This window comes from Corapipo altera, unplaced genomic scaffold (genome assembly GCF_003945725.1).
Source record: "Corapipo altera isolate COAL_440 unplaced genomic scaffold, ASM394572v1 22b, whole genome shotgun sequence".
NCBI classification, from domain to species: domain Eukaryota; kingdom Metazoa; phylum Chordata; class Aves; order Passeriformes; family Pipridae; genus Corapipo; species Corapipo altera.
Genome location: NW_020884876.1, coordinates 1,745,828 through 1,760,909, shown reverse-complemented (window position 1 = coordinate 1,760,909; position 15,082 = coordinate 1,745,828). Strand labels below are relative to the sequence as shown.

Here is a 15,082-nt window from a genome sequence, read left to right as displayed (position 1 = left end):
TGTCCTTCCTGAGAGGACCCACATTTTTCCCTAGTCTTTCTTTCATCACTGATGCACCTAATGGAGCTTTTTTGCTTATCCATTATGTTCTTGGCCAGATTTACTTCTAGCAGTGGTTTAGCTTTGGCTTTAGCTTTCCTAATCAGATCACTGGCTCTTGGGACAATTGCTCTGTATTCATCCTAGGTTACCTTTACCTGCTTCCATCCTCTATAAGTTACCTGTTTAAGTTTGTCCAGGAGCTCCTTGTTCATCCATGCAGTTCTCCTGGCGTTGTTCCTCGATTTCTTCTTTGTAGGGATGCATTGCTCTTGAGCCTGAAGGAGACAATCCTTGACTATCATCCAGCTCTCTTGGACTCCTCTTCCCTCCAGGGCTCTATCCCACAGCACTCTACCAAGGAGATCCTTGAAGAGACCAAAGTTTGCCCTTCTGAAGCCCAGAGTAGTGAGATTGCTTCTCACCCTTCTTGTTGCCCCAAGGATCTCAAACTCTACCCTGTCATGGTCACTGCAGTCCAAGACCAGGGCTTGGCAACACGAGACTGCTCCTGTCTGTCTGTAGCAGGCTTCATCGGCTTGGTCTTCCTGCTCAGGTGGCCTGTAGCAAACCCTCACTATAAAATCACTTGATGCTGTCCTTCAAGTGTTCTCCTGCTGACCTGTATACCCTCTCCAGGCCCTGGGCATCTCTTGCTGGCTCGGACATCCAACTGGTATGAGTGGGATGACACGTCGTCCCACATCTCATCACTGTTAAATCTCTTCAGGTCTAATTTTTACACTTGAAGTCTAATAAATGCCCATAGTAAGAGATAACTGGACAGGATTTTTTCACTGTATTTTCAACAATGACTAATCTGTCAGCATGGTATGAAAGCCCATTAACTCTGACACTGAAAAGGCCTCAAGCAAATATTTCAAGCCTACAACTACTCTGTGGAACACTTTAGATATACTTTTAGTGCCAAACTATATTTTTTTTACTATATTCATTTCTAAGTAACAGTGGACACAAGAACTGTTATTGTCTTGCTAAAGCATGCACATATGCAATAATACATGTCAAAAAGTCCTGGGGATTGGTGGAGTATTTGTAGTTTATGACTGCTGTCACGTGAAAACAGGAGATTTCCTCGACCCTTAACAATTTATTTGTCTGTCAGGCCCCAGGAAAGCCAAGGCCCTTTTGCCCAATCAATCTGTCAGTATCCTGTTATGGGGACCCTTCACCAAACAGTGCCACTGGATCAGAGGGTGATTTGACTGTCCTTTTCAGGAGTCTAAGCCAACAGCATAAGGAAGTCCCCTCAGTGAGTCTTCCCACTTTATTTGAATGTGTTACCAGCTGCTGGCAGCTGCCAGCACCTGTGAAGGAGTCACTCAGCTTACAGAACAACACCTTTTATTAATACAAAATTGTGACAAGTTAAGGTTCGAAGATTGCCAGCCAGAATATCTGACTGCAAAAATGTATTTAATGCAATACACGAGCAAGCTCTAATCCAAATAAAAGTATTCAGCACATGTATAGTTCTTACCCAAAGGCATCCCAATGGGGGAGAAGACAGGTTCAGCCCATCAACTATCTCAGCAGTCACGATGGAGTCTTCCCTGATTTTCTTCCCATTCTCAACTTACTTTTATACTATTTCTTTATGTTTAGGTGGAGCTTGAGTGACTTCAAAAGCTTTGCTTAATTGGACTTTAAAAGCAAAGCTTTTAAAGCAAAGCTTTTAAAGATACAGTAAAAAAAATATAGGGTACATGTTCAGAGCAGGATAGTCATACCTTGGAGGTGGATAAATTTGGGATAGAGGTGTGTATTGATATTACAATTGTGCTTTAACAAAGCAAGTTCATCCGAGGAGAGAGATTTCGCCAGAAGGTTTGGCTCAGCAGAAGGACATCTCCTTTTATCTCCCTTGCTTGACAGGTGTTATGTGGTCCTATCAACTACAAAGTTCCACCATGTTCCTCTCTCTGCAAGGATTTCCTTGGAGGTCATGGCATCTCTACTCCTCTCCATGCTCCGTTCCAGCCCTCGTAGCAAGTACTTATTTCTGTATGGGGAGTTATTGTGGAGCATGTAGACCACATTCCATCCAGCGATTAGCAGCTGCATTTTACCCTATAATTTCTGTACCATTGTAACTTCTTTTAGGATGTGAATATAACTTCTTAGTTTCCTCTAATTTTTACCCCCAGCAACTTTCCCACAACTGTTCTGTGCAACTTTTGCATTGTACTTAGAAAATGCAGTTTACCCCACGGACATATTTAAAAGGCTGATGTGTGAGACCTGCACATCCTTAGATTATTGCTATTTTCTAAAATTGTAAAGAAGCCCCAAATAATTACATCATTTTCAAGTAACAGCTTATCTCAACATTCTGCAACATTCCCCATTTAGGTTATATTAAACATCAAGTTTAGTCAAAATTATCACGGTAAACTGCAACATTTGGAATCTGTGGACAATCTTCTAGATACAACAATTCAATCTCTACCTGCAGCATTACATCATGGGTTCCTCAGTGCTTTGCAAATTTTGCCAAATGATCATAATCTTGTATTGCCTGCATTTTTTTTTTAATTGGAAGGGTCAAATTAGTTTGTCAAATTATAAATAAGCCTTCTATAATTCTAAAAAACACACTGAACACAAACTCCATTTGAACTGACAATTGCCATTCATATTATTGAGAGATTTGAGGTATTCCCGAAGAGAATAGGCACCAGTGAAGTTGTTGGATCCAGATGTACCGAACCACAGGAACATATTCAGTTAACACCCTGTGGAAGAAAAAGGTACATTTCAGTACAACTATATTTTCTAAATCTCTAAATTGGCTTGGCTTCAAGATAGGCACACATTCATACTGTCTGAAATCCATCACTTCAATGTCACCACTTAGCAATCTCTTTGGAATTTGAAAGGCACGTAGCCAGCAGGTGTGCAGCTAACTGTCTCTTGTGTAGGGAAGGGAGCAAGTTTTAGTTACTATAGAACTGGTCACAGTGAAAGCAACCAGCAGAGAAAACTCATGACAGTGGAATGAGTAGAGTGAAAAAACAAGCCCTCCTCCAAGTCAGATATTTCAACCTTTTTCCACACACACAAAAGAAAGGGACTACCCATTTTAAAAATAAGACTTAGACAAGTATTTTAGAGTTCAAGACCTTCAGTGTGTTATTTTGTCTCTTTGCTTAATCATTCAAAGACTTAATGTAAAAACCATGAGTCCTTTCGAACTAATATGCCCACTTACTTCTGCTCCTCAGTGGTGAAAAACTGCGGCTTCGAAACGACTGCAACAGAAAAAGAAAGGACACTCAGATATGCTAAAAAACTGCACCAAAGAAAACTACCTGGGGGCCCATCAACATTCAGAAAACTTGTACATGTCTATCAGTGCAGCTCCACAGCTACAAAGTCAAGTTCGACAACTTTCTAATTTTTTTCACACCCCCCACACACAGAGAAAAGTGAGCCATACCCAAAGCCTCTCATATTTTCAATATTCACATTTTAAGTTGAGGGCACCCATGTCAATTTAATAAGATGGGCTAACAATTAGAAAAATATATGTTTTTTACAGAAATAATTAAAAATGTTGTATAACTAGACCATACACAGAACTCTGCTAAGGTTTCACATATCTTATCAGTACCACCTCAGGTCTTCCCCTTCTGCTCACCCTACAGTTATTTTCTGTTCCACTCTGGCATTGGAGAGTAAATTTAGGTTACTAATTCTGGGAGGCACAAATTATGTGCTGTCTATGTACTGCAAGATGACTAAAACAATTCCAAATGATGCAATCAGTTATTCTGAAGGGTACTGAAGCAAGGGGGAGTAGGGGCAAATCATTCTAAGATACTGCATGAGAAGTAGATCACAGTTAAACTCTCACAAGTATCAACTGTGTATCTCCGCTGATCAATATCTATCAGTTCAGCTATCTGTCAGTTCAGCTTCACCTCATTCAAGACCTTCAAGCAAAGGCATTTATTCCCAATGTTAAAATGTACATGTGGCACATCAGCATTTTTAATAGGCTGCCTACATTCCTAGTTAAAATACTTAATGTTGTTAATACTACAAGCATTCAGCTGAGGCTTACATGACTAGATAGGAGACGACGGGTGCTACAGCTGCAGCTTCTGCTTCTGATTTTACTTCTGCGAAAGCACTACAAGAGAAGAGTTTGACAAACCTCTTTTGAGAGAGAGGGTTTAATAAAGACAGACTCTGCAAGCAGATTTGCCATGCTGGAAACAAGGCTTGAGGACAGAGAGGAAACACAGTAAACTTTCTCCTTAGAACAGGCTCTGCCAATAATCATACATCGGCATAATTAATACATTAAGGAAAATGGAACTATTCATCCTAAATAAAGGATGAGGCACTAAAACCTAACTGATACTTGACATACAACTCCACTCACAAAAGGAACAGTTAAGAACTTATCTTTTTAAATTTTAAAAACAGTGCTGAAATCCAATGACTTCCCTTAACGTAATCCTTAACAAAATACGTACCAGAGACACCCTTTTAGTGACTACCTCTCCCTTCACAATTACAACACCATCTTCCACCAGAGCAGGCCATACGTGATAGGCCACAAAGGCAGCTGTGAAATCTGAGTCAGGACTACGATAGTACCTGTTGAAACACAGAGTACAAGAAATGTCTGCATATAAGTGCCAAAAGATAAATATGTTTCAAATCATAAATGCTGATAAAAAGCAGAATACTAGCTATAGCTCTAATATCTTTCTTGACAATTTTTCCATATGTCAAAAATAAGTATTCTTTAAGTGATCCTGTAAAGGAAATGCAGTTGTAAGAGATTTATCAGGACATACTGTTTACTTATACTGACAGGCACTCCAACAAAGCCATCTCACACTTCAGGAGATCAGCAGACCATATTTTTGCATAAGCCCAATACAAGCCAGGGTCTCTGTGTCCACTGACATACCAAATCTGCTGAGCAGCAATTTGGCAGGCATAGTCATCCCATCTTCCTGAAATATCTTGCTAAAACAAGACTCCTATAAAGGATATTATAGAATACTCTATATCAACTATAAAGGTACATCTTAGTATCTTATGAGACATGAGGCAACTTTATTAGCAAGATCCTCAGATACTGATAATGAAACGGTGACATTTTAGCTAAGAAAAGTTAATTCAAGGGCCTATGTTAACATACCAGATATATATTACCTCAATAAGTCTGGAATATTGGCTAAATAATGAAGTCTCTGGCTTTGTGGATTCAAGCTCAAAACAAATACAAAATAACAGAAGTAAAAAATAGCAATGCATCTACACTTCAGCAATGTATTACAATAGCAAGTTATATTAAAACAATATTGTTAACATAGGCATGAAGCAAGGCATAGGGTGTGATGAGGTTTGGGCAGCCCTTACAGAATGGTATCACACATAACTAACAGAGATATTTTAATTTCTACAAGTTTTGCTCCATCTCTGTGTACCACATATACACACTGTACACGTAAACATATATATGCCACATTTATCCATATAGATGGATAGATGAGAGTATGTGTCTCCTGCAGTAGCATGTAAAAACATATTACACCTGTTTTTTGAAGGCCACACACAGCAAGTAGGTGGAGAAAGTATCCCCAGACTATACCATTGCTTTGTTGCCTTCTTAAGTCAGCCAATAGCTTTGGGTATCAAGAAGCTAACTGCCCAGTATTTGGACAGGATCATTGAGCAGTCCTGTATGACTTTGCACTTTTCTGTTGAAAGGTTACTTTCATCTTCTCCATTTCTTTCATTGGTTTCTCAAGCACTTCCCCACCTGTGTTCCATTCTATTTTAAATTATTATTAGAAACCTTTTTATTGATCTAGGAAATTTTTTTTTTTGCTTTTGAGAGCATTTTTTGTTTGAGTTATCAATCCTATTAATTTTCTAGAAGGCATGGAGGCATCCTGTAGTTCTCTGGCAGCTAACAAAGACCTGACCCTATAGAAAAAACAATGTTATGGTGTGACTTTTTTTTAAAAACAAAATTCTCTTTCTTAAAAGTCATTCTCCTTTCTGCTCAGCTGTAAACCAGAAGAGATGGTAGCATATTAGTACTCATATGTTGTACAGCAGCCACAGCCTGGAGGTTGCAGCAAACACATTGATGATCTTGGTAGCGGGCACCAATTGCCAGATCTCAGTAAACATGACTTTTACACAATAGGCCAGAAAGGAGGAACAAAGATGCAAATATTTGTTAAAAGGCAGGTAGAGACTAAATAGGAAAAGGAAAGCTGGTAATAATTTTCCTCTTCAACGATAAATTAAATACGCTCTAGAAACTGAAGTTTATCCAGAAAATCGCTCTGCTGTTCATTAAAAAAAAAACTGTTAACACTTGTCTAAATCCTGGCATTTACACACTACCATAAAACCTCAAAGACATACCAAATTAACTGTAGATCAGGAATATTTGCCCAAAATTCATGTTTAGCAATCTTAAACATTTATATTAATTAAGGAACAAGTAGACTATACAACCTGATGGATTCTTTTAATAATAAGAATCTAACTGAATTTTAAGAGTTCTTACTTGTTCTCATTGAAAAGTTCTCCATCAATACCAAAGGCAACATCAAGAGGAGGAATGAGTGTCTGCATTGAAAAAGCCAAACAGCACAACTCTTGAATCAAAGTGCTGAGAACAATGAAATCAATTTCTGGTGGAAATGAAATCTTTGGGTTGAAGTTCATGGAGCGAATTACTTCCTGAAAATAAACACATTTGAGTAATTTTCACTCACTAACAATTTAATTCACAGGAAAGTATGGAAACCCATCCTAAGTATGCCTCTCAGCTTTCTACATTTAAAAATCAGTATCAGAAGCTCACAGTAATTGCCTTAGACTATTTCAGAAAATAATAGCTTCAGAAAGAATGTACTGTTATTTCAGAAATCAAGTATGAGCTACATTATTGACATAAATCTTAGGAAGGAGATGCAGCTTTTCAACAGAAAACAAAATTCAAGAAAAATGTGAAATGTAGCTTACATTTATTTGATTAAGACAGTTACACTGTATCTTCAAAAATATTATTCTTGCAGACAGAGAAATTCTAGTCACAGAAAAATAAAACAAGCGATTACTAACCCATACTTATACCAGTCCTAGCAATATTATTTTGGAAAGTACACTGCTACAAGACAAATCCATATGATAACTTTTTTCTTCTTCAGGTAACAGTGCATTTCTAGTTTACACATTCTGAATTTAACAGCTCCTGAAATAGATCAACATGTCGCTTCCCCACTGCCCTTGACCTACCTTGACACTGGCATGAACATCATACTCATCCTTGTGGCAAACTATATAATCCAGCACAGTGTCTTCAAGTGACTCAGGCCCCGAGTGACTTAGAGACAGAGCCTCTTTTACATGTATTTTGAACTTCCAGTAGGCCATCTTTGCTGCATAAAAAGACTCCTGCAAACATAAAGAACATCTAGTTAAATCCAGGAGACTGGATTTAATAAATTAATTAATTTATTAAATTAATTTAATTAAATATTAATTAATAAAAATTAATTTTTTATCAGTTATCTGAGAAAATGAACTTAACCCAGTATCATCATCATAAGGAGGAATAAAAAACACTGCTATAAAAGGGAAGTTAACTCATCTGGAAGGAATTCTCTGATTGAGTGAAACTTCTTTGCAGAAGACAGGATTGAAAAGATTCTCATCTAACCATCTATATTTGCATAGGATTCCATCACACACCCATGATCAATACAACCACATTCAAAGATATCAAGAGTAATAGCATTTTATATGCCATAGCCCAACACATCAGACAGGAACTCTTCTTGTTTGTCAGGAAAAAAGGTTGAATTAGAGAGTGTAAACTGAACAACAGTTGGAAAAAACCTCCAATAAGTTAAATGTGCTTGGGATCACACACATTAAGAGACAGGCTGTCTGTCTGACTCAGGTATGTACTACATCATTTTTATAGAAAAGAAGATCAAGTACAGAAAAGATGAAAACAAATTTCTTCAGACTGAGCTCATAGTAAATATGAGGTATGTAGGTAGTTTCAAGGCACCCAGCAAAACGAGAAAAGCACACAGCTACAGGCAAAAAGAAAGCATTCTATGGAAAAATTTTTATCTTTGTACTGTTGTAGTATATAATGTAGTATTCCCAAAAGAATTCATCTAAATAAAGCAGTGTTGATCACTGCAGGAATCAGCTTCTTTTCAGAGCCATTAAGTCTTCTTATACACTCTTTGTAGCATCCATACTACAGATCACTGACCCTGTTCCAGTGTTGGGACAGGTCAGTCAGGACACTAACGTGGGAGTTCAATATAGAAGTGTGAGTGGAAGAAAGAAAAATCAACAAGAAAAAAGGACGAAAAGTTTTCTTCTCTGTATTTGAATATAGTAGAAATGCTAATTTACCTACAATTTAGTCCAGTGTAGACATAATATTTTATAAAACACTTCAGGCCTGTAAAATAAGAAATATTATTTCTTTCTTACCACAGCTGCAGTGTATATTATCCTCTGCACCATCTCCACGTCACTGATGTAAGTCCTCAAAAGGGTCTCCGCATCGAAGCGTTCCTGAGCATAAATGAAACCAAAGCGAGCCACCAGGCAGGCGCGACGGGAAGCGTTGATGTGCCTGGCTCGGCCAGGTGACCAGCTCTTCGGGCGAAGGGAACGCTGGGACTTGGCCCCACTGCGCCTGTAAGGAGAGCGGCTCCGCACGAGCCTGCAACAGACATGGAAAGAAGCTTGAGGTCAATTCACCGTCTTCAGATGTTTTTCCCCAGTACAGAGTTTTGAGTCAATTTAATTTTTATCAAATTGAGCTAAGATTTTGAGCCAATGCAATTAGAGAAGCTGCAGCTGTTTAGTCTAATATGAAGGCATTTGTGTCAATATATTTTATGGGCTAAAGCATAAACAGTAAAAACAAAGTATTTCCTAAAGTGTGTACAGACAAGCACTTTGTTCTGGGGAAACACACTTCTAACAAGTAATAATTTGGAGATTTGTTCCTCTTTCTGCACTTTGACTGAAGTCAAACAAGTGAGAATATAACAAGTTCTGCCCTGTAATGGTACAGCGTTCAGAGGACTCAAAAAAAAAACCCCTAACCATTTCTTTTTATTCCATACAGTTGCTGTCAATGTATTTTTCAAAGCTGCACTATTTGCTGTTTTGTCTAAAACTTAGCTGCTTTAAATTAAAATATTTCGGCACTAGGAGAAATCAGCCAGAGTTTATATTCCCTCATAACAAAGTGCAAAAGCTCAACTTTTGTTTATTCTTCAGTTTCAAATGAGGAGGGAATTCATGCTACCTAACATGAACAATTTCTATAATTCAGTGACTTCTCTAATAACGCCTCTACCTGCTCTGAAGAACAGACTTTCGGGCATCCAGGATAGTAATCTCATCCCGCAGCATTTGAATTTGCTGCTCATAGTCATTCAGACGCTCTAGCTTCTTCAGGGCATCCTCCTCTTCGGCACGGGAAGTGTTCAGACTTAATCACACAGAATAAAGTCAGTCACGAGATGCCCTTCTATCAATGTAAACCATCTATCAATTAATCCTCATCATCAAAAAAAAAGGAGCAGAAAGAGAGGAACATTTTTGAGCAAACTCCTTATGCTGAAATACAGGAAAAATCAAGAATTCAAAAAAGCATACTCCAAAGTAGACTCTTAAAAATGTCAAAGTGTACTGTAGCAGGAGAGTGGATACACTACACTCTGTTACAGGAGAAATCACTGGTTAACATTTGGTGTCCTTATGCTAGCTCAGTTGATGAGGTCTAAAAGAAACTGTTTTCTTTCTCATATTTAAGATTTTAACTAAACCAGCTCAGTTTTCTTTCCAAAGGAAGATTAAGAACCTAAGTATTTTCTCCATGAGGTACTAGGGCTCTTTTCTTCACTGGAATATAGTAGTCAGTCAAAGGGTATCCACCAATGAAGTTATTCAAGTAATATCAAAAGCTAATGATTCCTCTCCTGCTGGCCCCAAGAGAAGCACTGTTTCTTAAACATCGGCAGACAACCAGTTAAGCAAGTTTATCTTCTGTCCTTTACTCTTACTTAGTATCAAAAAGTATCTCAACGTCTCTGCTTTCTCTCCCAACACAGGTATTACTGTTGTTTCCTCTTTCCAAAAGCGTAGGGGGGAAAAGGATGCTTTCTATTTACTTTGAAGGTATTCAGTCTGTCCTTTTCTTTACCGAAGGATCCTGGTGAGATTTTTGAGGATCTGAACCAATGAAAGCTGTAACACTTATCAGTCAACAAGCTTCCTCTTCCGGCTTTTTAAGGAGCAGGCTGACTGAGAGGACCACAGTAATAAGACGAGCAACATCTGCTAAGAGGAAAGACTGTCCAATCCCATGGACACCCTTAGTCAGCTCCTTCAGGAAGGACTTCTAGCTGAGTACTAGTAAAAGAGGGCTAAAGAATTCTACTATAAAGAACAATTTAGAAAGAAAAGTAGATTTGGAAAGATGAGTTCTAAAGGTAGGTATGGGGAAAATTCAAACTGATAGTCTTGGAAACACTTCATAAGGACATGAAACTACATCACCTGTTGTACTGATCCAAGACCTGTGAACATTTATTGTTCTTATGCTAACAGGATGCACAAGAAGCCACTTGGAGCTATCTCTAAAATGGTCCTGGAACTGGCATTAACTGCACAATTTGTATCTGAAGCAATTTAGTAATTTTGAGACTATAGTGCTCCACAAAATATGTTTGAAGCAATTAGGCAAAAACTGTTCAGTCCTAGTCACTTAGCAAAACCTACTAAGTCAATTTATAAATGTGTGTATGACTGTAGCATTTGTAGCCCACTTTGGATACATATATACACAATATACAGCCTAGATACATTTTGAAGCTCTGATTGTAAGCCAGACATGAAACATTTTACAAATCTCCATCATTTTTAGATGTCAAGAGAAAAATGTGGCTTGTTGAAAAACAAAAAGCAAATAAAAGAAACACAGTTAATTTCCCTACTCTTGTTCCATCTGGTTGATCTGCAGCCGAGTTGAAGTCAGTTTTTCCTCCAGGTCTTGCAGTGGACAAGTCTCAGGTGTGGTGTCCAGTTCCATCTGGTTGATCTGCAGACGAGTTGAAGTCAGTTTTTCCTCCAGGTCTTGCAGTGGACAAGTCTCAGGTGTGGTGTCCAGTTCTCTCAGCTGCATCTCACTCCCAACTGAATCCTACCAGGAAACACAAAGTCACACTGTTTGAATGTACTACCTTACGGAATCCCTCAGCAATATACTAGAGAATTATTAGCAGATGTATTTCTAAAGATTTCAGTAATGACCATTTCTAAAGAAACTGAGAACAAAAGCAATCGCATACCATCTAGAGACATAAGCAATCCCTTCCAGGCACACCAAACACAGACTCAATTATGTTAAGAAAAATATTCACTTCTCTTTTACCTCATGATAGAACTTATGGAAGGTCTGCATATGCAGATTTACTGCTTGTATACACATCATCAGAACAAAGCATTTTGCAGATGTGTTGCACAGTTAGTCAACTTCTGATTGGCTATATCACCAACTCAAGTAAACTTTTTGGTAATTCATGTACACAAAGGAACAGAAAAAGTTATTAGAGGAGGCAAGTATTGTCATTCCAGAAAGCACACTACTACACATGCAGTTCTGTCTTTAACAACCTATAAAGTTGCCTGATACTACTGGAATTAAATAAGTAATTGTGTAGCAGGCTCTTTAAATGCAATAACAAACCTGTAACTGGCACACCTGGTGTACTGTCATTTAATAACATCATTATTTTATATTTTGTGGGGTTTTGCCAGAATCCTGCTCCTGCATTATACTAGAATCTGACTCTTATGGGATATCACTTTTCATTTGTGCTTATTTTAACCGTGAAATATTTTGACAGAGGAGGTATAAAAAATGAGAAATTAGAAAACATCGAGACATCACTGTCAAACCTCAGGATTCTGAGTATTTTCCCACAGTCTACATTGGTCAATGTTGCTATTTTCTTTCAAAGCAGAAAACTTTTCTGCCAAACTGTTAGTACTACAATCCTTTCAGTAAATATCAAATACATACTAACTCCAAATATCACAGCAGGAATGTAGTGGTATCATGAAGGACATAAGCACTTTTTATTTAACCCTTCTGGAAATAATGTTAAGACAGTCCAAGACTTTTTCCTTCAAAAAAAAAAATAAAGAGAGTTCACAGACTAATGTATGCACACCTTCAGCTTACATGTGTATTTTCACACAGTGTTAGGTTTTTCTAACACAGATATGGCCTACATATTTCTGTGATGTCTCTGCGTATGTAAACATAGCAAATCTCTACTGAGGAAAGGAAAGCAGTACAATAACATAGACTTCTTTTACAATGCAAATTCCTATACAATAGCATGCATGTCTCCAAAGGTGTCTCCATGAGCAACTAAGAATGTATTACATTAAGCAAAATCTGGTAGGGAGGTCATTATTAACAGAAGTCAATAAAGTTCTTCTGCAGGTATAAATTCACATGGTAATATACATACCTGAGTGATGGAGAGGTTGTTCTCAAAGCTCTTTCCCGAAGTAGCACAGTAAAAACAAGTCCCTAGCTGTGGCAAGAGACGTTTTTTTATTGTTTCTGCACCTTCATTATTACCATCTAAGAAAATACATACATTAAGAAATTGTGAGAATACTTACAGAAAGAGCCAGAGTTTGAAAAAAATGTCACATGTGAAAAGTGTTAGTAATTAAACAAGACACTGATTTACCTTCTTGAGATGTTTCATTGAGAATTGTGAAGAGCTGTTTTTGAATCTCAGTGTTCAGTTCTAATATTTCACAGCATCGGTTCAGATTCTCACCAGAGGAATTAATCTGTAAATTAATGTGTATTACTATATCTGTGGGGGTTTTCTTACTTCAAGTTATTCCTGTTACGATCATGATTTTTTTTCCCCTATAATTGCATCTTCACAAGCTTTTCTTACTACATCCTCTAGAATACTCATCTGTTTTAAGGTTCACATTGTTAACAGGCAAACAAACAACATCAAACTTCTATCACTATCAGGACTTCTATCACCCAGTTAATTCACTACCTGAGAAAACTTCTTTATGAATGGAGAAGGAAGTAAGTTGCAATCACAAATGACTCTAAAAGAAGAATCATTATAATTGTCGATCTGAGTTGAAACCATTCAACAGTTATTAAAATAACAATATAGCAGATTGTTGGATGAAAAATAAAACATATTAGTCCAAAAACTGGTTTTCCATATTAGCGAAAATAATACATATAAGGCTATTATCTTGCTTTGTCAGCAGTCACATGAGGCTTCCATGCAATTTCATCTGATTTTTAAGAGTTACGAACTGAAAAAAAACCACTGAAGTAGGGGCAAAATCCAGCACTATGCCTAGGAAACAGCAAAATGACACCACTTTCAGGAAATGCAATTTTGAAAAGGAGTAGGATACTACTGTACCTGCCAGGAGACCACATACTTTGCACCTGCTTCCTTAATCTTTATCTGTAACCTGCATAGCACCTTCCACACAGATCACCCTGTAGGTTTTCAGGTTCTAATGACTCCATATGGGTTTTACAAGCTTCCAAAACAGCTGAAATTCTCACTCATGCCTCTGTCAGCTTGCATTTTGATTGCTGCAACATGCTTTCCTCTGGCCTTGGGGAGCACAGTCAACCTGCTCACCTCCACCAGAACACGGCTGCAAAGTGCATTTTTCCAGTTCATTACAGTCACATAACACCCATGGTGCTTCCATCTGCCACCTCCTCTTTTTCTGCACCAGCAGCCTGAAGCTGTTCATGTTCATTGCCCAAGACCTCAGAGACTACCTGCAACTCACTTAACCTAGAGAATTCAGCTCCCACTAGTCCTCAGCCCTCCCGAGGTCTACCTGCACCATCCATTTGCAAGACCGTAAAACGCATGCCACTGCTCTTCCTGCTCTGGCATTCTCTGTGGTAGCTTTATCAGCTACTCTCGAAATACTTAAAACTCTTCTTTGCCAGGAATCCCGCAGAGAGTTACACTAGCTATTAACATCCTGTAACTCCTACCTACCACAAAGTAAAAAAAATATTTGATTTCCCTTGAAAAGGCTACATCTCTGCTCAACACCTTTTCTTACCAACCATAGTACACAGCAGGTGGTTAAAGGCTCGTGACCAAATCAACTATCCATCTCCTGAAGCTAAGGAAACCTAGGGTTGCACAAGTGAGAACTCTGTCAAGATTTTTTCCACTGAGAAAAGGCACAGTTGTGAAGTCTGGGGTTCCTTCAACTCATCGTTCCCTAAGTTTACATCTTCTCTACTGCTTCTACTGTTGCACCTCCACAGTCCCCTGTTACCGCTGACTCCGCCGTGGAGGAGCCACCTGCAGCCTTCTCCTCACCCACACCCGAAACTTCCCTCTCGCCCACTTCCCCCTTTCAGAAGCCCTTTGGCAGCCGTGCTGTCTTGCAGCAGCCTCTCAGCTCTAATAGGTTTCCCATCCAGAACAGCTGGATGCCGGATAACCCGTTCTCACTTTCAGCACCCTTTTTCCTCACGTTCTCCTGACTGTTCCCGGGCTACGAGCGATTCCTTTTGCACACTCCCTGACCCGCGGTCCGTCCACCTGCTGGTCTCCACCACGAAGCTCAGCTATGCTCCGGACACAGCCACCGCCGCTCAAACCTTGCTTTTAACCTCCAGCTCTTGCTTTCACGGAACCTTGTCACGGGCAAAAAGCCAAACAGCTGAAGCTGGAAGTGCTTAAAAAGTGCTGGAACCGTGGTAACCAGGTGCGCGTGCGGGGCAGCACTCCCAAACCGGCCTCTCGGACACCGAGCGGCGGCCGCTCCCCGCTCCGCGTCCCACCGTCATCGCGGGAACCCGGCCCCGAGGAGCGGCAGGACCCACCTCATAGTCCTGCTGCCAGCTCTCCAGCTTCTCCTGCAGCGCTCGGGCGCTCCCTGTGCCCAC

At 39.1% G+C, this 15,082-nt stretch overlaps 2 protein-coding genes across 2 annotated transcripts in view; one reads left to right on the top strand and one right to left on the bottom strand.

The window, feature by feature from the left end:
* Positions 1-2,669: 2,669 nt before the first annotated feature.
* On the bottom strand, positions 2,670-15,076 carry SPATA18 (spermatogenesis associated 18; the record flags this gene model as incomplete). Its single annotated transcript, XM_027635966.1, has 12 exons — positions 2,670-2,795; positions 3,272-3,311; positions 4,127-4,195; positions 4,545-4,668; positions 6,608-6,783; positions 7,342-7,500; positions 8,563-8,797; positions 9,443-9,577; positions 11,085-11,290; positions 12,630-12,745; positions 12,858-12,963; positions 15,020-15,076. Coding segments are annotated over 12 exons (1,431 nt in total), but the record flags the coding sequence as incomplete, so codon positions are not given.
* Positions 14,954-15,082, top strand: part of SGCB (sarcoglycan beta) — a 7,064-nt gene continuing 6,935 nt past the window's right edge. Inside the window, exon 1 of the mRNA XM_027635965.1 lies at positions 14,954-14,964. The gene's annotated coding sequence lies outside the window, so the exon portion shown is untranslated. The remainder of the gene's footprint in view (positions 14,965-15,082) is intronic.